The sequence below is a fragment of the Podarcis melisellensis genome (assembly GCF_964234715.1).
Source record: "Podarcis melisellensis genome assembly, chromosome: 5".
Classification (NCBI taxonomy): domain Eukaryota; kingdom Metazoa; phylum Chordata; class Lepidosauria; order Squamata; family Lacertidae; genus Podarcis; species Podarcis melisellensis.
Genome location: NC_138537.1, coordinates 7254913 through 7279539, shown reverse-complemented (window position 1 = coordinate 7279539; position 24627 = coordinate 7254913). Strand labels below are relative to the sequence as shown.

The following is a 24627-nucleotide window of genomic DNA, read 5'->3' as shown; positions in this document are numbered from 1 at the left end:
CTCTCCAGATCCTTCACACCCTCCAAACTGCTGTAAGACTTACCATCGTGACAGTTCTGCTTTTCTTGGTTGACAGAAGTGACACTAACAGGAAAAGAAGGAATCTCTTCTCGTTCTAGGAAGTAAAGAAAATTCCTGACATCAGACTAACAACTGATAGAACCTGTAGAGAACTGGAGGGAAGTCGGGGGCATTCAATCTATTATTTTGTTAGCTGGCTATTTTATCCATTTATATACTGCTTCATTGTAATAAAACCTCTAAGTGGTTTACAAGAAACAACAACAGTATCTAACTAGTTAATGGAAGCTGTACAAGATCAAAACAGACTCCCACAGAATATAAGGACAGAAAAAAACTGCTGCAAATCAGAAGCTGAAATTGAGTTGCTCAAAGCTCATGCTGATCCAAAAGAACAGGGATGGGGAACTTCCAGCTTAACAAAGGCCACCAGACCTCCCTATGTGGCCCAAGAGAATATTTTGTTTAAACCATGCCCACTGGTGCGGAACTTTGTAAGTCCTGGGAATCAGCTGCAAAAGTAGGTTACCTGATGTCACTGGTGCCATTATAACTAAGAGGAAGACTTCTGGTCTTTTGTTAAACATTATCTTGAACAATTTTTTAAATTCATTATATATGAGGGTCCCAAAAGTTTTTTTATTTTCTTGCAACTCCACCACTTGTCAAACGTGGCCCACAGTGGGTAGGGGAAATAAGGATCCTGCCCACCAGCCATATTCCATTTCCCACCCCTGCAAGAGAGAGTTCTGTGATCAGTCAATAGTGGCAGGTTGGGACTGGTACTGCTATATCCAGAAGTGTGTTAAAAGGACCTGTTCACAGGAAGACAGGAGGCTGCCTTAAGCTGAGCCAGATTGTTCCTCCACCTAACTCAGTACCATCTAGTTCAGGGTTTCCCAAACTTGGGTCTCCAGCTGTTGTTGGACTACAACTCCCATCATCCCTAGTTGGCAGGACCAGTGGTCATGGATGCTGAGAGTGGCGATGGATCTCCAGGGGCAGGGGAATCTTCTGAGACCCTAGCAATGCCAGGACTGAACCTGGAACCTTCTTCATACAAATCAGAGGGCCACCACTGATTCATCTTCAGAAAGGAGCGATGTGCTATGTTGGATTGCTGCAGAGAAGGGAGATGTCAAAAGGCTGACCCTACCCTACAGAGGACATTTCTAACAGGGAGGCTGTGCAGCTCTCACTAATCTTTCATGACAAAATCATCCAAGCGCTCTCATCGTTAGCAGGTCAGTTTCCCAACGAAGCAGAGCTATTTTTGCTTTTCTTTTTAAAGGCATATTCACCTCTCCTGCGTCACATATAACTTGGGTTCATCAAGTATTTTCCCCCCTATGGTGATGCAAATTACACTGGTTTCACTGCTACAATTGATCACTCAATTGGCATTTAAAGCCTTCTAAAAAGACCTAGGCCCCAAATATTGGAAAGGCCTCCTCCTTCCCTAAAGACCCTCTCAACAGTTAAGGATGGCAGCAGGGAGCCTCTTGGTAGCTTCTTCACTGTCAGAAATTGGGGGAGGGAGATGGCCACCCAGGAGAAGGCATTCTCTGTGGCCACCTCTAAATCATGGAACTCCCTCCCCAAGTAGGTGTGTTGGTACCTTCGCTAAAAAGTACCTCTTTACCTTGGGCCTTTGACACTGGAGAAGTATAGCGTTATGAGTTTGGGGTGTTGAGTGGTATATCAGACCCCACTAACCCCTGGATCCAGCAAGTGTTAAAATCTAATCAAGTCTTCTAATTCCTGAAATAGCCAGGTTAGCCTCCTGGTGAGGCGTAAGGAGAACAAAGGAAGGGCCTCTGTGGGAGATGGCAAATGGGTGCAGCCTCTCCCTCAACTCGTGGATAGTTAGAAAGACAGAGCCGGAATTTAGAGTTGAAAAAGTTGCAATGATATTGTCAGGTGGTGGTGTGGTTGCTCGAGAGCAAACAGGCAAGACTCCAACCTGTCGTTTCCAGGCTTTATTATTAGTGCAAACTATTTACAGTGAAGAGCGTCGCAAGTCCATGTCTGCTCAGTCGCTAGCAGAATCTGGGAATGGCCGGTCCTTGTACCTCCCCCAGCATAACAGTCGTGTGACACCCATCCTTCTCCTCCCCTCTTTGCGCCGAAACCTACTGCGCAGAGTGGGCACTGGCAAGGGGTTTTTTGCCTTCGCTCCGCTTGGTGTTGAGGCTCTCCCCAGCATCTCCTGGTCCCTGCACCCCCTCCCCACTGGAGGCAGGGCTTTCCTCCTCGCCAGAGGAGGAACTGCTTCGCAAGACCTTCGGAGGCTCCCTATAACACAACTGCCCTTCCACCTCTCACCTCTGAGCTGATGGCAGTTCCCTGACAGATATGGGCAGATGTAAAGCAGCAAGCTGGGAGAAGACGGAGAAGCAAAGCAATGTTGGATGTCTGTTTGTATCCAGGGCTGTGGCTGTGGGAGAAGCAAGGCCCTTTTGGGGTGCTAATGCTGTGAACTCCTCCATCGTAGGCTCAGGTTGTATATATGTGTAAATAAACCATATATCCTAAAGACACCACAGTCTCTGCTGTGATTCATTCCCAAAGGAAACACAAACCCTGGGTAAGCACCTGGAACCCCTGAAATCTTGCACTGCTCGGAGATTGGAGTGCAAATATTTTTAGGGCCCTATTCTTTTGGTTTAATTTGTTTTAAACTGGTTTTAATGTTGTATCTTTAAATTGCTGTAACCTGACCCAGGATCTTGTGGTGGAGGGAGGATAAGAAATTGAATAATAGTACTACTACTAATAATAGCACTAAATTCCTCGATTTGTATTTGTTTCTCTGCTTCTTCCCCATCTACTGCCTCCTGGGGGTCCTTGTGTCATGTAGATAAAGGGTTCCTTAGACAGGTGAAGTGACACTAGTACCTGCAGAAACAGGAGCATCATCCAGGTCCTCTGAGTCCTGCCTTCGTCCCAGACCTGCTGAGCAACTGTGTTGACGTCGGCTGCCAGAATAGGATCCTTGCTGGTGGCTGAAGAGGCCCACTGGAAGAAAGCATATTTCATCAGCATGTTTAGAGATAGTTGCAGGGCCAGCATTGTGCATATTCAGTTGCAGAACAATCTCATTTTCTCTGCATGGATTTTATTGAGCTAATAATAAATACAGCCTACATTCTGCAGACAGGTATATTCCTGGCTGCCACTGGAAAATATCTCCTCACTCAGCAGCTAGTTCAAGTTGATGCAGTCATCTGCAGCAGGAAAACTTGCCACCCTAGATACCTGATGAAACCTGGAATGTACCAAAATTGTATAGTGGAAATGTCTGTAAATATTTGGGTTGCTCTCAGCAGTTTGGTGAAAGCAGCCAGTTTTGTTCTGCAGTCCTGCAGTGGAGTCTAATTGCTGCTCACTATCATTCCTTCTCAATCCTGATATGTTTAAACAGGCAGGTTAGACGCTGTAAGCAACTGGACTCCTGTCTCTTCCAAGGGAAAACAAATGAAGACAGGCTGCTCCAGATTTTGCGCACTTCAGGAAGGAACAGTGGAAGAACATGATTGTGCAATCTGTTAGACAACTGAATTTTTAAAAAAAGTTTCTAGCTCTCATGATAGAATTGTTTCTCAAAACTAGATCCCTGGTGAATCCTGGGGATTCAAATTCTGATCTAAGAAGTAGAGCTTTGCACATGCACTCCAAGCAGCCCTACCTGTGCTTCGAACCTCAAGGGCAGAGGGCAAGATCTCCTGGGTGGACGCATCAACAGGCACCACAGAGGTATATATTGAAGGTGTGTTGCAAGCTTTGCTGGACTGGACAGCCTTAATGCGGAATCTTCGTGAGAAACCTTTGGAGGGGCAGAATCACAGTGCTGGTTACAGTTAAGAGGGAAGGTGGATTTGAGATACAGGGTAGGCCTTAGTTGGTCTTTAAGGTGCTACTGGAAGGAATTTTTTTTGTTTTGACTATGGCAGACCAACACGGCTAAGTTATAGGCAAAGTTATGTATGCTTGTCTTTAAGCAAGTCCATATTCTTTGCGGCTTCAGAAATGAGCTTTGCAACAAGACCCAAGCCCACATTAAAAAATCCGATTAATACTCATCATCTGTTTAAGTAGTCAAATTTGAGGCAGAATGGGTAAGTGAAGGGAAGGGCAGGCTTACCATGTTCAATCTCAGCTTCCCTTTGAGACACATTCTCATTATCCCGGATGACGGAGCCAGCAGTCAAGTGGTGAAGCAGTTTGTCCCAGCCCTTACTCTGCTGCTGCCACTGAGAAGGCTCCTCCTTGGCCTGGCTGTCTTTGGCAAGAAGCAGCGAATCCAGGGCAGCTGTCACTTCCCAAGAGACCGGTTTCCCTGCACTGAGTCCATGGATCACAACTTGGCACCGGAGAGGCGGCCAGGCACTGTTGTCACACTCTCCTCGCTCAGTTGCTGGTGATGGGCTGAAAAGGTATGGGGGTTCCAATAGCGTGTCCCAGTCTAGGTGGGCTGGTGACAGTAGGTTGCCTAGGAGAGAGCAAGGCGTGGCTCATCAGGTTTTGCAACAGGATAGAGTCTCCCGCAGGCAGACATCTCTGGAAGCTCACAAACACCCAGTTAGGAGTATACACATCCCCAAGTTTAGCACTCAGAGACTTTCATTTCCCCTGCTGCTTTCCCCCTGGGGAAACCCAATCTTCACTGATGAATTGGAGCAGATGATATCAATCAAGTTTTCTCCAGATTGACGTTTGCTCTGATTTGGCACTGAAGATTGGGTTTCTGGGGGAAAGCGATGGGGCAAAGGTAAAACTGCTCAGACAAGTGGAAAACCACCTCAATCCCTGTTTTCTAGGCATGGGACAAGTGTGGAAGAGCCTTTAGATACCACAACAGCTGGTATGACAGGAACCTTTGCAAGTGAAGGATCCAAGAGGACTGCAAGTACCTTCAATGGTTATTTACAGCAGGGATGGGGCCCTTCAGATGTTGCTGGACACCAACTCCCATCAGCCCCAACCAGCATAGCCAAAGGCCGGGGGTGATGGGAGCTAAAGTCCAAGAGCATCCAGAGGATTGCAGGGTCCCTATCCATGGATTATAGCAAGGCAGTTACTTGCAGACTGAGCATGAGGCATTTGCAACCAAATGGGACTCTGCTTCAATGATGGGAAGGTTTTAGTAGCTAATCTCTGGTCCCAAAGTCAGCAGGAAAGGTGCATTTTCCCCTGCCAACAGAAATGGCACCTGAGCCTGCCAGGATTAGTCTGGCACCTACTGGCTCCAAATCCTGCAAAGGACTCTCCCCAGACTTGGAAGGCTTACAATCTGACCATAATCCCCTTCCTGATAGACGAGGCCTGCAGTCTTCGCTCTTCTGGACAGCCACCTGCACTCTACACAATACTAGCCAACTCCGTTCCTAGTCACAAAAACCTTGACATTCAGTTTGTTCTGAGACAGGCTTTGGGCTTGCCCTGGCCCAGGTAACTCCCCAGTCAAAGGTGGGTATGGAGGGAAAAACTGAGCAACATCGTTCACCACAAAAACAAACAAACTGCTCTACAGATGGACGAGAGCTTCTTCTAAGTCCTGCCAAGTCTTGGAGCAGGGAGGGGATGATACAGATATATCAAGACGGGTTTCAGACAGAGGACATCCCCAGCTCTACCTGGTGATGTTATGGGGTTGAACCTGGGACCTTCTGTCACTGAGCTACAGTGCAGAACAGGAGTGGGGGATAAACTAACAGGGATGTTAGTAATTTGCATAAGACCTAAGATGCCACCCCCTGCAGATGGCCCACATGCAAGTCTCAGCCACTCTTGCTTTCTCTCGTCTTGCGTGGGGCTTCTTGTGCCCTCTGCTCTCCCAACAGGAGACTTCCACGTTCTTCTTCCCCACCACTCACTGGAATCAGCAATGCTTCTGCGCATCTTCTGCCACTCCGGCCCAATCTCATCCAGTTTCCCTTCCAGGGAACGGTTCCGCTTCTGGGACACCTTCTCTAGGGCTCGGCGCAGCCGATGGGCATCCAGCTCACCATGTGGGGAGGAGAAGCTACGTCCAGACAGAGCAGCTCGGGCCAAGGCTTTCTTCCTCCGCACCAGCTCCTCGGAGCTCAGGGCCGCAGACACCTTAAGAGAAAGGGAGGGCGAGAAGGTCAATGCTGGGAAAACTCTAAGGAAGCATGTCAAAGATCATTGTCAGAAAGCAAATGCCCTTCCCTTGTGCAGATCTAATGCTGGGCCTACTGCATCTCTACACCTGAATAATAGTCTTCCTTTCTCTCCCTCTCACACACATAGCTCTTCCAAACAACCAGTTTATGGAACATTCACCCTCATTTTCTTGCAGGGCAGTTTGAAAACATGGGCTATTGAATAAGCATTCATTCTGATTTGTCTGCAGGCAGGTGAGACAACATTGCATCAAGGAAGTGTTACTCCAGCCTTTCAATTTCATGTTGCCATTACTTTCCTTATCACAAAAAGTCTGTGTGCGTTTTTGGCGGGGGGAGTGGGTTTGTTGCACAAGAGCTCCCAATCAATTATAATTGCACAACTGGAATGTGCCAATATATGGTTGAATCCCACCTAAAAATAGCAACAGTCCGGAAGGACCCATAATTATGAAGGACTTTTCAAATTACTCCAAAGGATACTCAGAAAGGCTGAGACCTTGGTTCCGGGGTTTTATCATGGGAGGCCTAAGTTGTCCAGTGCAGATTCGACACTTACATTACAAAGCCAACTGAATTTACATAAGAACATAAGAAGAACCTGGCCCATCGAGTCCAGCATCTTGTTCTTGCAGTGGCCAACCAGATGCCCCTAGGAATCCCACAAGCAGAAGCGCACTCTCCCCTTCCTGTGGTTTCCAGCAACTGGTATTCAGAAGAATGGCTTCCTCTGAGTGTGTCAAAAAGACTCATGTCTGAAAATATTTGTGAATTTGTTTTGTGTTAAAAGGCTGCAGAATAGCCCTTAAACTAACCCCTGGGGGAAAGGAACTGGGAGGGTGTCTGGGTCAGGACGACTCATTGTTTCAATTGACTGGGAGCCTTTCTAAAGAGGTGGCAAAAATGCTATAATAAGCTAATAGAGGATGAGGGTGAAAATGTTTCTGACCACCCAGCTGGGAATACCTCCACCTAAAAATAGGAAGAATGGGGAATCTCCCTTTACATTTCCAATAGAAGATTTGATCCTAGAAAAAAAGACCCAAAGCAGTATAAAGCAGCAGGCATCTTTCAAAGCCTGCTGGGTGCTGTGGAGTGGAGGGGACCTGAAATGCCTCACCTTAGGAGGAGCACCAGACGGAGCCTGGGAGACGGGGGCAGACTTGGTGGAGGAATTGCACAGGGAGACACTCTTCTGGCCTTGCTGCGAGCTGCCTTCAAGAGCCTGGGCTAAGGACCCTCCCTCTGGAGGGACATCTCTGGAGCCCGTGGACTCGCTGCTGGTGGAACTGTGGGAGAGCAAGCCGTGGCTGTGGTCGGTGCTGACTGAGCAGTGAGTGAGCACATACTGTTCCTTGATGTAGGAGGGCTGGTAAATCCGCTTCCAGATGTCTCCTGCGGACACAGGATCCCCACCTGCCAGGGAGAAGAACGCAGAGGCACTGGCATGGAGAGGTCCATAATATACAGAGGCACAATTATTATTGTTGCTGGTTACATTTGCATACTGCCCTTGTTATGTACTGAGTTGAATAGGATCCAAACTGCAGCAGTCTGATTGGTCCTAGAACAATAGGATTCAGAATGCAGCAGTCTGATTGGTCCTAGAACAATGCAGCAGTATGATTGGTTGGCAGGAACCACCCAATCATTCTCCAGATAGAAGTGAATCCACAACCTGATTGGCTTACAGTAGAATTCCGGAATTAGCCAATCATGTGCAGCCCATTGTGTAAATAATGTATATAAAGCAGATACTTTGAGGGGACTTTCATTCATTCCTCCTCACCACTATGAGCTGAATAAAGAGCATGAAATCAACTTTGCGACTCTGAGTATATTTTAGCCCTTCATTTGCATATCGCAGGGTGGTTCACACCATGAAACCACAATATAGAAACCACAAAATACATAGTAAAAATAAGAACAAACTAATAACTCCCCTCTCTAACAACACATTTAAATGGGCATCGAATGTCAATTGTCCAAAGGCCTGGTTGAAAAAGGAAATTTTAGCTTGGCATCTACTGGAGATGCCAAAGAGTGAACCTGGGACCTCCTACATGCAAAGCAGTGCTGTGCCAAAGAGCTCTGGCTTCTCATCACTCCTCAACTGACCTCCACCATTCAAAAAGGAACAGTGGTTGGGGCCAGTCATGGCTGATATGGTGGAAGGGATCGAGTCCAACAGTAGGCAGAGACACAGCCAGGACAGGTGGAACCAACTCTATTTTATTTCCACTTTCCCACCACTGTCTTCCCAGCTGAGTTCTACGAGGGTCAAACTGAGACTAAGGAGGAGGAAGCAGACACCCAGGACTGGTTACGTGTAAAAAAGCCAGTGGGATTGGGGGAATCAAGACACAGGTCACACCCACAGCACACATTTAAAGCACCTTCAAGTACATGGCTTCCATCACAGAATTCTGGGGATGTAGTTTAGCTTCACAGAGCTACAGGTCTCAGCACCCTTAACAAACTACAGTTCCCAGGATTCTTTGCAGGAAGTCATGTGCTACATGTACGGTGTAGATGTGACCTCGGGTTGTTGGGGCTGAAGTGTAGAGTGCCCTATTCCTCCCTGTGGACCAGACTGCAGAGAATGGGAGGAGGGGATCACTGCTTAGTGGGTCTGGAGCAAAGATTGTTGCTCCATTCCCAGACAGTCCTAGAGGAAAGAACTGAAAACAAACGCCATCCCACAAAGTTCTACTTACTTTTCATAGACTCCTCAGTGCCCCCAGCAGAAAACTCCAGAGATATCTCACGGGAAATTTCATGAAGGGCTTGGCAAATTTCTTGACTCTCTGGGTGTGGGTGGGCTCCTTCCAAACCAGTTGCCTCCTCTTGGGACTGGAACACTGAACCTGCAGAGCCCCTAGACAGACTCCGGCACAACGGCTCTCTGCCCTGGGGAAATAAGCAGCCAAACTTTAAGGAAAGCAGATGACTGCAGGCATATTTTAAAAGGCTCTGTTCTGAGGGAGACGAAGGAAACAATCGGCAAAAAGGCACCTTCTCCAGCCAAGGCTTCCTGCAAGTGGTTACTGGAGCCAGGCGCAAAGTAAACGCAGGCCCCATTTCCCACAGCAGGGGGAGCCATACTTTTTAGGACAGGGCTGGGAAATGTTTTTCAGCCTGAGAGCCATATTCCCTCTGGAGGGCTGCCTGCCTCTTACTACATCACAGCCAGGCAAAAATTCTCTCAAGAGGGTATGCAGCAGGGCTGGGAAGAGTCCAAAGTGCCAGAAAAAAGGACTGCCAGGCCACATTCCGCCGCCCCAAAGCCAAGTTTTAAGGGAATGGGTGCTCAACTGTTGCCTTCTTGTCCCGGAAACTGGCAATGTGGTAAAGAGTGCAGTAGCTGATGAGCCGGTCTCCTGGATACAGGGCTGCGATCTCATTGGGCGATAGCAGGGCCTCCATGGTGTCTGGCACATACCAGTCTATCGTGATGTCACTCACAACCGGCTCAATTGCTTTTTTCAAAGACTTTATCAGCTGGGGAAAAAACCAGAGATATTCAGCAGCACTCGCATCTCTAACAGCTCGTTGTCATATTCTAAGGATGGATGAGAAATTTGATCAAGTTTGTATTTAAAGGCCAGTCTATCAAATTTGTACTTTCCAGAACAATACGCAAACTGAAACAGCCATCCTTTGACATGTGCACTTATCTGAACTTTGCAGTGCTGTTCTTCAATCAACCAGTATTTACCAAACTGCAAATGTTAGGAGAAAGTGTGCATAAAAAGATATTGGTGAATATAACGTACAAAAATGTATTGTATGAGGGGAAATTACTTGCAGAAATAAGTGCAGGAGTCAAGACGGCACACTCAAAAGGTGTTTATCAGGAGAAATTCACACAAAACAGGGATGAATTTTCAAGAGGGTTTTTTAAAAAATAAATAAATTAAAAAGTCTGGAAATTTCTGCAGAAATGTGAAGACTGGAAAAACAAGGAAGTGAAAGAACAGAGAGTGACAGACCCTCCATCCCTACCTCCTTGAGCCTCTTTCAGGTGGCAATATCCTGAAAGATGGCTTGGCTGCCAACACTGTCTCTGCATGGATTCTTGAACAGCAGGATGATAATACTACACTGCTGTCTGGATCCTTCATAGCTGACGCATGCCTGTGTTAAATTGTGATTGTACTAGTGTGGACATGGCACATAACTATTGAGCACAGGTGACCACCCAAGTCAAAAATACCAACAATGAAGCAGGACAGCACATACCTTGGGCTGCAGCCTTTCGCTTGGGCTTAGGAATTCAGCCCGACCTCTGCTCACCTTTGCCAGTCCGCGCAGGAGCCTACGGCAGGCACCAGAGCCCAGGCCAAAGGTAAAACACCTGTGGGAAAGAAGTCCTTGAACCTCAGACCACCCAGCCTGCTTCATTCTGTTCCACGCTGTTATTAGGATGTGCACTGCCAAGCCATGGCACAGCGCTCTGAGCTTAGCAGACTACACTGAAGTCTTCATCTCATTCATACTTTCTTAAAGCACATTACTTCCCATAAAGTATCGTGGGAATTGCAGTTTGTTATGGATTCTGGAAACTGTAGCTCTTAGTAGTAAACTACAGTTCCCATGATTCTTTGGGGGAAAGTCATGTGCTTTAAATGTATGGTGTTTATGCAGCCGGTGTAAGGGGTTTGGCTGCTAGAGAGCCAAGGCTGAGAGGCAGAGGCTTGCTTAGGGTCACCCAGATAATTAATGGCTGGGGAGCAATTTGAACACACAAATCCAGTTATGACCACAAGTGTAAATGCATCTGCAACATTCTAACATCAGTGAGGGTGGCCTGGAAGTGCCCTCTACTGCATTCAGCACAAACACACCTTTCTTCTGTACCAGACTGAGTCTGGCAAATGATTCTGCAAGTTTACAGTACAAATTCAGTGTGAGATAGGGAAACATTGGCTGTAAAGGGTGCTTATTGGTTAGTTCTCATAATAGATGACTGACCAGGGCTGGTTATAGGGAGCAGATGGCTCCCTTATTGGAACATCTTCACTGGCTACTTGTCTGTTTCTGGGCACAATTCAAAGTGCTGGTTATGACATATACCGTATTTTTCGCCCTATAGGACGCACTTTTTCCCCTCCAAAAATGAAGAGAAAATGTGTGTGCGTCCTATGGGGTGAATGCAGGCTTTCGCTGAAGCCTGGAGAGCGAGAGGGGTCGGTGCGCACTAACCCCTCTCGCTCTCCAGGCTTCGCGCAGCTCTCCGCAAGCCGTGGGAGTCCGCAGCTTGCGGAGAGTTGCCTGCATGTCGAAGCCTGGGCTCGCTGAGCTCAGCGCGCCCAGGCTTCAAACTTTGCGCAACTCTCCACAAGCCGTGGGAGCCCGGCGCTGGGCTCCCACCGCTTGCGGAGAGCTGCCTGTTCTGTGGGCTGGGGTCGGGGGAAGCCCCGCACCTGGGGGAAAATTTTTTTTTCCACCTTTATTTCCCCCCCCCCCCAAAAAACTAGGTGTGCCTTATGGGCCAGTGCATCCTATGGGGCAAAAAATACGGTACGTAGGAACTTTTTATAGTCAAACTTAACTATGCATATCTATGCTGGTTAGCAATCAATCCTAGTTTGGGGAATGCCCCCTACAATGATAGATTCAAACTAACTCTACTGTACACACATTTTAAAGAGCTTTTAGTGGCAGAAGCTCTAGGTCCTCAATAGCTGCATGGCAGGCAGAAATCGACAGGTGAAACCATAACGGAGGAGCAATCGGCTAGCGTGCATAGAAGTTAACAGCATGAGCAGGAAAGGATAGGAATACGGATCAATGTTATAGTGTTGCTGCAAAGATTACTGAGATAATGTATATGAAGTTCTTTGAACGCTTGAAAGTGCTATTTAAATGCTAAGTATTATTGATTATTGCAAATCATGAGGCTATTAGTGGCACAGAGCTTCTGTGCATAATAAAGACCGACCCAGATCCAGCTCTCTTTATTTAGTGGATGATACTGATTCTCCACTTTTCAACATACAGCAGAGTACTTTATTCTATCCAGGTCTGTAGAGAGGACCTCTTGCACACCAAGGTAGAATTGGAGATCTATGAAAGGCCAGTTCACCCCACTCCATACCTGACACTGCTCGCATGTCTCCTGACCAGCTCGATGACCTTGCCTGTGTTTCCAACACTGGCATCCATAAATATAAAGAGCTGCCGAGGATACCCGCGGTGAAGAGGGAGCCCCAAGATCCAAGTCAGAGCAGCCAGGAGGTTGGCTCCACCCATGTCAGACCGCAGCTTCTGAATGTATTCACAGGCCAGCCTGAGGGTTTCCTGTACACGGGAGAGATGAGTGGATTATGGAGACAGCAAATAGACTGAGCCAGACATCTTGCCATAAAGCAAGCTCTCCACCACCACAGAACATTATGACTTCTGTCTCTGTGGCTCATAATTCTGCATTCCAGAAAGTGAGATCCTGTGGCCTGAACATGTTGTGGAAATAGCGTGCCAATCAACTCCTGCTACTTACATGCATGAAGGATAAGGAACTATAAGGCACAGTACAGGTGGCCACTAGAAGTCCTTGCTTACCTGCTGCCTGTCTTCTGACATTTTGTCAGGCATTTTCTACACATATGCAAGTTTCTCTCCATATGCAAGTTCTTCTCCATAGCCATAAACCTATTTTAAAAACTAGCCAAATCTCCCAAGAAAACGATGACCAATTTTGCTTTTGTGAATCCTGTTGATCTCTCTGCACCCTGCACTCCAACCATAAAACCAATGGCAATTTCAGTTGCCATGAATCCAGAATGCCCTTCCCAGGGAAGCTTGCATGGCACCCCGTCTGATATCTTTGGGCACCAGGCTTTTTATTTGCTTAAGCCTTTCAGCACGTCAGCTACCTGGTTTCAATCTGTGTACTTTTATTGCGTCTGTTGATTTTTACTGTTTTATTGCCCTGCTGAATTATTTTATATAATTATGAACATTATCATTTTATTAATTTTTTAGCTGTTCTGAGAATTGCCATCTAAAAAATACTGTGTGTTTTATTCAACAAATAATCCATTGATCTCATTTGTCCCTTTCTAAGCCATGCTCCTGGACATACCAAGGAGGAATCTGGGAACTTTTTTGGATAAAACTTGTACTCTACCATTGAGTCACAGCCCTCCCTAATCTTCTTGCCTTCTTGTTTGTGAGTCAGACAGACACACAATTCTGGGAGTCGTAAGTACAGCGATATTAATTCTGCTATTTCACAATCACGCTTCACAAGCTGGCATTTGAAATTCGGGGTGGGCAGAATTCAGCTTCCTGAAAAGATGTGGCCCCTTAAATAAATTTAATGTGGCATAAGGTTTTGTGGACTTCAGCATCTGCTTTAAAAAGGAAAAAAGCCTCTAGCATTTATGGTTGGGAAGACAAATCTGAAAATATGTATGAAATGACTGGTATCATCTCATAAGTGGAGGGGTGAGATGCAAGGGAGGATTTCAAGTGAATATGGGACAGATCCGCAGAACCTGCACAGCTGCTGGACTCTGGCCAACCCAGAATAAACTGGACATAAAAAGCCAGCATAGCAAGTCTGCACGCTTTGCGTAACATACACAGATCACTGAACTCAACTTCTCTTGGCACAGAATTTGGGTCACCTGAGCACAGCAGTTTTATCACAAGGACTGAAGATGACGCAACATGTTCCTCCAAGCACAGAATCAACCCAGCAACCTTCATCTTAAGTAATGGCACACAGGTCAAACGTCCACTAAAGGTTGCATCTCTTCCAACAAAAGTTAATATTCTGGATTTAAGGTGATTCAGATGGAGGTCCTGTATTGCATATAGGCTGCTCAGGCCTGATTTTGGTCTGTTTTGGACACATTCTCCCTTTTCAGTCATGGCTACTCATTGCTATTCTGCAATGCCATCCACAGCAGTGGGTGGAGCTTGGTGGAATTTTTTGGAGGTGGTTTTATTTGTTTGTTCATCCATTCAATCATTCCTCCCTTCTTCTACTACCTTCTTATGTTCTAGAAATGCATATAGGTACTTCTGTACTTGGGCATGCAAACCTTTTGGTGTTTTTTTTGAAGGGGGGGGGGAATCCTAGGAAGCGAGCAAGACTGCAATAACAATGGATTAAGGATTGTCCCTATTTGAACAGTTTTATTTTATTACTATCAATCTGAACAGTCCAGTCATCAGTTGAGTGTACATTGTTTTTTACATTTTGTGTGCTTGAAACATCACAACACCTTCCTTCCCTTCCTTGTAGTGCCATCATTGCTTTCCCCAGCCCACCCTTTTGGTATGTTATTATATTCGTTTTCATTATATTCATGTAGGGATTTCCTGTCCTACATTTTCCCTATTCATGATTAACTGGAAAAAATGCAATTAAAGAAATAAATGTTAGAATGATGATGACAACTCATGGCACCATCCCTGCACATTCACAGAGTTCTTGTCGGATCCAGTTAATTGCCAGTTAATAGCTTTGGGGTCAGAGGGGTGGACAAGAAGTCGCAATGGTCAGAATACTCACGCTATTGCAGGGCTTGCTGGTGGTGAAGATAGGCTTGATGCTGGAGCCAAAGCCAGCCACATTCAACAAGGTGCTGGGAGGAAGGCTCTTCACAGCCACCAACAGAGCATCCTGTGCAGAGAGAGAGAGAGAGAGAGAGAGAGAGAGAGAGAGAGAGAGAGAGAGGGAGAGAATGAGGTGTCCATCCATATTTACCCTTTGCCCTGCTGCTTTTCCCAGGAAAACACTCTCTTTAACACTGAAGAAATGTCAATGGGAGGTCCAGAGGGTGGCAAAATGAAAACATGATTTTTCTGTGGTGGCTCCCCATTTGTGGACTGGTATCCCCATGGAGGCACATCTGGCACCTTCATTACATATTGCTATGTGCCAGGCAAAAACATTCTGCATTTTAGGAGGCAAGATGGAAAGGAGTTTCAATAGGTGCAGAGAGTCATTCTTTCTTGGCAGCGAAGAGAACACAACACTCAATTCAATGTTCTATTCTTATTTTCTTACAAGTGTAGTTCAAGTTTGCTTGGGACACAGACCAGTCTTGGGGTAGTTAGTGGGAATTTTGCTGGGGAGAGGAAAAACTTGGAGGACCTTGGAGCTGTGTTTGGTTGGAGCAGCACTGTTGGTTAGGCATAATTAAGATGCCTTGGCATCTTAATTATAGTACTTAACATTTCTGGATTGTTGTGTCTTGAACAGCATCTCCTAATTAACATTCATTATCATCTTTGTGAAAGCTCCATAAGAAAATCGAACAACATTGTACAAAGTATGCAGGTTATATTGAATATATTAGCAGTAGGGAATGCTTTTGTGGGAGAAGTGTTGGAGCTTGTGGCAAGCTTGCTGTCAATCAGGGCTCAAAATGCACTTTTAATGAGTTTCTATGTGAGTGGTTGGCTGTATGCACTGATGTTAACATTGTCTAATCCACTTTTGGAAGGTTTTTGTGGTGTCCAAAATTTACAGCAAATGTTCATGGCAAACTGGTTTGCAACAGACACACAAAGAAGGGCCTCAGATGGTGATTGCAGGTTGGTTCATAGCCCACACTTTCTTCATCCATAATGCAAAAAGTCTCATCTTTGGGGAAGCAGGTTTGTCGTGCAAGACCTCACAATCAACTATAACTGTGCAACCTGAATTTGCCGGATTGTGACCAAATCCTACCCAAAAACAGTATCAATCTGGAAGCATCCTTAGCAAGAGGACAAGCCTTTCCTTGCTCAGGCTACACTAACAGGAAGGAATAAAATCTGAGTCCTGCGAGGAATTCTGAGCATCTTCCTATTAAAGCTGGGAAAACATACATTGTTAAGGATGCCCCAGAGAGGCATCATAATGTGGGAAGATGCTACTTATCTGCATAATAATCAATATAATATCTCATACTCATATAATTTTTGAAAACTTGGCAGATGCTGAAAAAACAATTGTGCACATTCTGCAAATATTCTGGAACTGTTGCTCATCAGGTATGCAAAAATTAGTTTTATTTTACACACACACAAGGCATCAGGAGCATATGCCTTGATGCCCATTCAGTAAATATGTCAGGTTCAATCCTTGGCATCTTCAGGCAGGGCTGGTGGAAAACCCCTGTCTGAACCCCAGGCAAGCTGCTGCCAGTGTGGACACTGCTGACCTAGTAAAAGATAGTTTCTCATTTCCCAATGCTCTGTTTACCTTGATCCCATCAACGCCAGGGCCACTCATGCTTGTACTCTGGTCAATGAGGAAGAGCATTTCGCGAGTGATGGTCTGGAAATCAGTGGAAACGCAGCTGGCCTCAGGGCAGAAATTCAGCATCAGGACAGGATTGTGAAAAATGTCTTTGTGGAACCTCTTCTGGACAAAGGCAACCTAGGAGCAAAGAAAATATGTTGTGGCTTCAACCTTTCCTTCCCGATATCATTGTATATTATCATGCAATGTGGAGGTTGGCACAGTGCAAATGCACTGGCAGGAGCACCAGAATTTCTCCAGCAGTGTGTGCGCACTGCACTGACTTCACGGTCGCCTTGCCCCATCCCTTCTATCTCCCATCCCCTCTACCTCCCAGTAAGCAGCAGCAATGTGACCAACCAGAGTTCAGGTGAGCAGCAGCATCCCTACCACACCATGTGCTTCTTGCTCAGCCACCAGGCCAGAGAATTTACAGTTAGAGGTGACAAAAAGCACGGTATTAAGGTGCTACTGTCTAGGTCCTAGTCATTTCAATCCAACTTGAGACCATCCTTAGACAACCCAGGAAAAAAAATTCTCTTCCTAGATGGTTACCTGTCTCTCCCAATCATCTTTTTTGGCAATACGAGCATAATCACGGCGGCTCCTTATTTGTGCCTCGTAGTCCTGATATGAGATAGCACCATCTTCTATGATGAGGTGTGGATGATGAGGTTCTTAGGGGAGGAAAATGTAAAGCTGCATGAGAGTCAGAATGATCCAGTGCACAGACAGCTGGGCTGTTTAGACCTAGGTTCAAAACCAGGTATGGACTCAAAACTGGTGGCCTCAGGCAACTCCCAGTCTCATTTGCACACCTGTAAAATAGGAATAAGAATAACCTCCTCCGTTATGTAGAGGGTCACCAGGAACAGCCCATCAGGTGGCAACTGACACCACATGGAGCAGGTTAAAGTAGCTTCATTATGATAGATGATTGACATGCACCAATCCTAAAATAAGTATATCTGTGGGTTGCACTTTGAGGGCCCCTTCTGATGCTACACGAGCAGCATGGATATTGCTGCAGGGAGTATCTTCTCTGCAGAGGTCACAGAAATAAGAGAATCAGCTCTTTAAACACTACGCAGGTGGTATCTTACGCCACATAATTTGATATATAGTTGTCTGAATAATCTGCCTAGCTTCATATTTATAAAAATTCTTAAACACATCATCTGGGCTAGTCTGGTTGTTCTTGCTTGAGATTTTGTGTTTAGTCCATAACTACCTAAATAAAAATGTCATGACAAAAATAATATATTAAAAAGTCCACTGTTCCCATAAAGCAGAGACACACTAGAGCAGCTCCTATGCCAGGTTTGGCCAAACCTGGCCCTCCAGCTGTTTTGGGACTACAACTCCCACCATCCCTAGCTAACAGGACCAGTGGTCAGGGATGATGGGAACTGTAGTCCCAAAACAGCTGGAAGGCCAAGTTTGGCCCTGCCTGTCCTATGCCAACCTCAGAAAGGACCCCAAGAGGCATTACAGAAGTGTGTGTGTGTGCTATAAAATAAAAGTTCAGAAATTAATGTCTCTCAGTCGCAATATATTGTTGGTATCTGGGTACAGAACTAAAGATCTGGAAGATTAAATTGTTCAGTCCTAAGGCTCCCCAGTCGGATTATCACCCCTACATTCCCCCTTGCAGTGTGTATTATACATTAGCAGAAGGTTCCATTGTTGTAGCGATCACAGAATCCCTTGACTTCAAAGTGTTCTCTTACCACAAGGATACAAGATAATCTCCAGGTTCCTGTCACATCTGTGCTTCTCTGCCAAGGTGATGCATATAGTTGAGGCAGAGCTGGCAAAAGGATTAGCATCAGCCCGAAGAGCATGGGATGGGCTCTCCAATCCTGCAATAACGAGAGGATTTTATTGCCTGCTGTAATGTAATAAGCTCTAAAGCAGGGGTGGGGGACATTTGGCCCTCCAACAACAACTCCCATCAGCCTCACAAACATGATCAATGGCCAGGGATAATGGGAGTTGTAGTTCATCAGCATCTGCAGGGCCAAAGGTTTCCCACTCCTGTTTGAAAGTGTGTCAGATGGAAATAGATGCATTTGTTTAATAGCACCAAGCAAGGCCTCGTTACCACGCACTTGTGCTTACTTGAAGACTTGGCATCAAGTGATGACCAACATGTGTGGATGAATGAACTTGTACATCAATTAGATCTCAGACATAAACAGAGTAGATTTAAATGGAAACAGCTCACATGTTTGACAGAGAATAATTGATCGCTGAGTAATGGAATGAACACACACACAAATCTGCCCTTGGAGATTAGATAACAGCAATGCAATAGAGGCATTCTTCTTCCATGCCTCTTCAAAGAATAAGAATCAGGTAAGGTGGCTAACACAGTAATTTTTTTAAAAAATAATCTTAAAAATCAAAACTATATATTGGGGGGCGGGACCAAACCTAATCTAACAGCAACCAAACAGTGACAAAAAACCTCATCCTCCTCCATCTTCAGATATTTATCTAAATAATACTTATTTAAAAAAGAAGTTTCAGTATTTAGCATCTTTACAATCTGTTTTCACTAAGAAGAAATTGCTGGTCCCTATGGCTGCAAAGGCAAAGCACTGCAGTGAGCGTTCAGTGTAACTCAGGAGCCAGAAGAGGGCTGTAAGATTTCTAGTCCTCAGGGTGTGCCCTCTGAGTTGCAGAAGAATGAGAAAAAAGCAAGCAAATGTGTAAATGTGCAGAACTGATAAAGGCCCTTTCTTCAGCACAAACTTGTCTGGAACTGTGTGTTTTTAAAAGCCACACAGGAAACACACAGCCCAGGGACTCTCACTCCTGACCTGAAGGTCCCGCCAATTCGCCCTCTCTTATCTACAGCTCTTGCAGAATTCAAACCGCTCTTTAGCAAACCGTTCCAAAATGTATAAAGGTTTCAATACTGTGGTCACAACACTAATCCAGCACAGACTTATTTAAAAGAATATACAGTTAGGGCTCACCCACACTTTCTGCTTGTCCCATGCCTAGAGAGCAAAGGTCTAAACAATTTTGCCTTTGACCTGCTGCTTTCCCCCAGAAACCCACTAATTAGTGGTAGATCGGAACAAAAGGCAATCTGCGGGAAAACCCAATTGCCATTTGTTCCGATTCAGCGCTAAAGAACAGGTTTCTTGCGAGGTGGGGAATCAAAAGAAGGTGTGGATAAGCCTTTATATAGCTTACACTAAGGTACATACCTGCCAGCTTATCTGCACTGCTAGATAAATGGAGCTAGATAATTTTTCAGCACACAACCCCCCCCTTTTTTTACCTTTATGCACAGACCACAATGAACTCATTCGTCAGCAGCAAAAGACATTTTTACTAGACTGAAGCCCAGCAAGGCCACGAGTGCAGCATTTCTCGGAGGCATGGGACTTGAGCCAACTCCTAATGGGATTAATTCCTTCGTCTGTCTCAAGCATATGCTCCAGGGCTCTCTGAAGTTGCTTCCGTCTCCCTCCCTCCCCCCACGACACACACTTTCGCTTGCTTCCTTTCTTCCCACAGCCATCATTTTTTCATGAGGGAAAAAGAGTATAGACTCAGCACTAAAGCATGCGCAATATAGATGGTTTAAAAACCGGAGACTTTATTCATGTGGTGAAAATCTCTGCTTTGTTAACCACAGTAGCACATATATTATTTTAGTGATTAACCAATTCCTAAAAGAGGTTCAGAACAAGCATTTATGAAGTGCTCTTCTGACGCCTTTATAACTAAAGATTCTGCCTCCTCTTCTGGGGCTGCTTCATAAATCCTTCACGATGCCACTAACCAGACAGCACTTCTGGAACACCTTCATTCACTGTCACTTCCCCACAGTCCTCCTTAAAGCAAGACATCTTTGAAACCCAAGTATTCAGTCTTCTGAGATCATGAGATCTATCTATTATCTATCTATCTATCTATCATCTATCTATCTATCTATCATCTATCTATCTATCTATCTATCTATCATCTATCTATCTATCATCTATCTATATCTATCTATCTATCATCTATCTGGGGACGCAGGTGGCGCTGTGGGTTAAAGCCTCAGCGCCTAGGACTTGCCGATCGAAAGGTCGGCGGTTCGAATCCCTGCGGCGGGGTGCGCTCCCGCTGCTCGGTCCCAGCGCCTGCCAACCTAGCAGTTCGAAAGCACCCCCGGGTGCAAGTAGATAAATAGGGACCGCTTACCAGCGGGAAGGTAAACAGCGTTTCCGTGTGCAGCTCTGGCTCGCCAGAGCAGCGATGTCACGCTGGCCACGTGACCCGGAAGTGTCTCCGGACAGCGCTGGCCCCTGGCCTCTTAAGTGAGATGGGCGCACAACCCCAGAGTCTGTCAAGACTGGCCCGTATGGGCAGGGGTACCTTTACCTTTACCTTTTATCATCTATCTATCTGGAGCAAAAGCAAAAGTGAATCACCTGCATTTCCCGTAGTCCTGGATAATGGAAGGAATGAAAGGGCATTACAGCCATTGCATTTACTTCTGGATCAAGAGCGGACAGTAGAAGGAATCTGCTCCCTGTCACTGTTGGCATTTTGGTTTCTATCAGATTCTCTCTTTTCCAATCTCAGGTTCAGTTCTCCACATTTCTGCATGTGTTTGTGATATATATATATATATATATATATATATATATATATATATATATGCTTTCGTAGATTTTCACGGGTACAGGAATGCAGGTTTTGGTGTCCTCGGGTGTCTTCCCGTGTAAAAGTTGGGGTGTCTAGGCGACGTTTCGACGAGGTCTCACTCGTCATCTTCAGGCTGGTGCTTTCGGCTTCTTGTTACTGGAACAGAGCAGGATCTCAGTGTTTGAGTTCCTATAAATACTGTTGAGGGGGTGTGGTGTATAGCCTCCAATGTTCTGGGCAGAGAGGAAGTTCCCAGGCTAGTGTGCCTTTTCTTCTTTTGTTCCTTAATTACTTGAGGGATATCTTGAGTGATTTCTTGAGTGATATCCTGAGTACCACTTAGGTGGGTCATTGGGTGTGGATTAGTTGCTAAAGTCTTTGTGTCTTGACCTCTTGAACTTTGTGAAGAGTTTTTCTGAGAAGATGGCTGTACTGCACTTAGTTGTGCTCTGGCTTGGCTTCGTGTATAGGGGCGAGCTGTGGTTTTGTGGCCTGTGTCAGCCAGATCTGTGTAGGGATTGCAGGGGGGTGCAGCATCCGGAGGTGCCACCATGGTTTGGCTACTGGATGGTGTCTGTAATTTATCTGTGGAGAGGGTCTGGGTTTGGGTCTGGTGTGGTTGATTGGTGATGGCGTTCTGTGTGCCTCTGGATCTGGTGTCAGTTTTTGTGGGGAGGGCTAATTTCCAGATGTCTGGCAAGCGGGATGTGTCGTCACGCTTGTTCATGTTGTGAGGGTGTTTCTCTATCTCGATGGCTTCCATGATTATTCTCTTGTGGTGATGTTCCATGTTAAAGAGCAATTTGGAATCTGCAAGAGAATAATCATGGAAGCCATCGAGATAGAGAAACACCCTCACAACATGAACAAGCGTGACGACACATCCCGCTTGCCAGACATCTGGAAATTAGCCCTCCCCACAAAAACTGACACCAGATCCAGAGGCACACAGAACGCCATCACCAATCAACCACACCAGACCCAAACCCAGACCCTCTCCACAGATAAATTACAGACACCATCCAGTAGCCAAACCATGGTGGCACCTCCGGATGCTGCACCCCCCTGCAATCCCTACACAGATCTGGCTGACACAGGCCACAAAACCACAGCTCGCCCCTATACACGAAGCCAAGCCAGAGCACAACTAAGTGCAGTACAGCCATCTTCTCAGAAAAACTCTTCACAAAGTTCAAGAGGTCAAGACACAAAGACTTTAGCAACTAATCCACACCCAATGACCCACCTAAGTGGTACTCAGGATATCACTCAAGAAATCACTCAAGATATCCCTCAAGTAATTAAGGAACAAAAGAAGAAAAGGCACACTAGCCTGGGAACTTCCTCTCTGCCCAGAACATTGGAGGCTATACACCACACCCCCTCAACAGTATTTATAGGAACTCAAACACTGAGATCCTGCTCTGTTCCAGTAACAAGAAGCCGAAAGCACCAGCCTGAAGATGACGAGTGAGACCTCGTCGAAACGTCGCCTAGACACCCCAACTTTTACACGGGAAGACACCCGAGGACACCAAAACCTGCATATATATATATATATATATATATATATATATATATATATATATATATATATTATATGTGGTTTATGTGGGGCTTTTGTGGGTTTACGTGGGACTTTCCTTGGCTTGATCTGGAAGCTGCAGTTAGCGCAGAATGAGACCCTGGCATCACAGAACACCTGTGCTCACAGCTCTGCACTGGTTGTCAATCTGCTACCGGGCAAAGTTCAGGGTGTTGTTGCTGGCATCTATCTGTCTCGAGAGACAGTAGAGAGCGCCTCCCGGGGTGAGGTCAAACTGCTGCGTTAGCGGCACCAAAGTGACCTCCCTGGGGCGCAAGCCTCGGCAGTGTGTATGGAGGCCCTGGGCTGCCGAGATGACAAGACCTGCCCCCCTCAGCCTCACTGATTGGTTCCAAAGGAAAGAAGAGCAATACATTTGGCAGCAGCTTGGCTGCAGGAGTTATTGGAAGGAGGTGTCCAACCATCTTAGGGAGCCCACTCCGGATCTGTGTAGGGTTTACTGCTTAGCCCTTTCTTCTGCTGAAGATATCCCACAAGGCAGTGGAGGTTTAGAATTGGAGTTTTCCTTCTCTTAGATGGGCTACCTTCCCAGGCGGACGAGCTCCATCTGCCCCTTTAATGTGTTACTGTTAGAATATAAAGCCCTTAACAGCTAGGGACCAGTTTACATGGGAGATTGCCTCACATCACATGTGCCCACTTGAGCATTTCAATTGGTAGAACTGGCACTGCTACAGGTGCCACAAAATATTCATTCCACATTTGTTTAGTGTGGCAGCACATACACTTTGGAACTCTCTGCCTATTGAGATCAAGCAGGCACTTTCAGTGTACTCTTTTTAGCGTCTTGTTTAGATAATCCTATCAATGCTTAGAAAGTTGATGTGAATTTTAAACTGTTTTAGTATTTTAACTTTTTGTCTGTTTTAAAGCATTGCATTTTTTCTTGATTTTTTTGTTTTATCTTTTTGTAAACTGTTTTGAGGGTTTTGATTTGTTTTCGCAATCAAGTAGCGTATAAATTAAATAAAGAAATAAGCCTATCTAGATACGCTTAACCTTAGGTAAGGTTAATATGTGTTTTAATTTGGTTTTAAACTTATCAATTTAAATTATTCTTTGAATGTTTTAAATAGTTGTTTTTAACTGCTTTTGCTGATAATTTCGTTGTTTTATTCTTTTTGTAAACCACTTTGGATTTTGTTTTTTTAAAAACAACAACAACACACAACAATCAAGTCATAGAGAATCCTCAAAAAATGTAGTTAAGGGCTTTGGGAACTATAACTCTGTGAAGTCAGCACCATGAACAAACTACAGTCCCCATGATTTTTTGGGGAGACGCTGTGACTGTTAAAATTGTATGCTTTAATTGTAATGCTGTGCATGTGACCGCAAATGCAAAACACACAGAAATTAGATACTAAATCATACCTGCCAGCAAACAGGGTCCTTTAACAAGCATCTCAAAGCTGAACTCGTAAGGAAAGGCATTGTAAACCTCACCCCTGAAGATGTCCGTATCCTGGGGATGCACAAGGAAAGACTGCTCACTCTTCAGAGTAGTGGATCCAAAACAACTGGCAGAGCTGATGAAGGAGGAAGAGAGAGAAAAGTCACAAACTAGAGCTGTCTGGCATGCATGGCGGTTGACCTTATTGTGGGAGTTCTTGGGCAAGGGATACCTTGGCTAATCACCACAACACAGCCCAAGGCCTGCAAAGAGGCCTCCTGCGGGCAGGGAAATGCAACTACAGCCGAAAGTGAATTTGGAATACAACTTATTCATTTTTAAAGACCATCTGCCCAGGAGTTTAAATCAGTTAGCTCCATATAGACATTTTCCAAAAGAAACAGACAGATGCGGGGGAAAAGGAAACTTTGTTTTCTGCAGGAGAAATTCCGCGGCTGGACCTCTGTTGCACCACATGGGGGCATATTTACAAGAGCAACTAATCAGAATCAGGGAAGTTTTCGGAAACTTTCACCTCCGTGGGAGGGGCCTATTTTTGGCA

The 24627-nt window shown here is 45.6% G+C and overlaps 1 protein-coding gene across 6 annotated transcripts in view; it reads right to left on the bottom strand.

Moving 5' to 3' along the window:
* VWA5B2 (von Willebrand factor A domain containing 5B2) overlaps window positions 1–24627 on the bottom strand; it is a 96329-nt gene that overhangs the window by 3400 nt on the left and 68302 nt on the right. For 5 of the 6 annotated variants that reach the window (XM_081910730.1, XM_081910728.1, XM_081910727.1 and 2 more), the window contains 15 exons: window positions 24047–24201; window positions 18144–18275; window positions 16969–17090; window positions 16375–16551; window positions 14695–14805; window positions 12268–12470; window positions 10410–10524; window positions 9483–9668; window positions 8885–9077; window positions 7288–7583; window positions 5898–6123; window positions 4166–4513; window positions 3710–3847; window positions 2920–3039; window positions 44–115 (listed from right to left, as the gene is read on the bottom strand). In XM_081910730.1, coding sequence (XP_081766856.1) covers window positions 44–115; window positions 2920–3039; window positions 3710–3847; window positions 4166–4513; window positions 5898–6123; window positions 7288–7583; window positions 8885–9077; window positions 9483–9668; window positions 10410–10524; window positions 12268–12470; window positions 14695–14805; window positions 16375–16551; window positions 16969–17090; window positions 18144–18275; window positions 24047–24201 — 2594 coding nt within the window. The remainder of the gene's footprint in view (window positions 1–43; window positions 116–2919; window positions 3040–3709; window positions 3848–4165; window positions 4514–5897; window positions 6124–7287; window positions 7584–8884; window positions 9078–9482; window positions 9669–10409; window positions 10525–12267; window positions 12471–14694; window positions 14806–16374; window positions 16552–16968; window positions 17091–18143; window positions 18276–24046; window positions 24202–24627) is intronic. The other variant, XM_081910732.1, reaches the window with a different exon arrangement.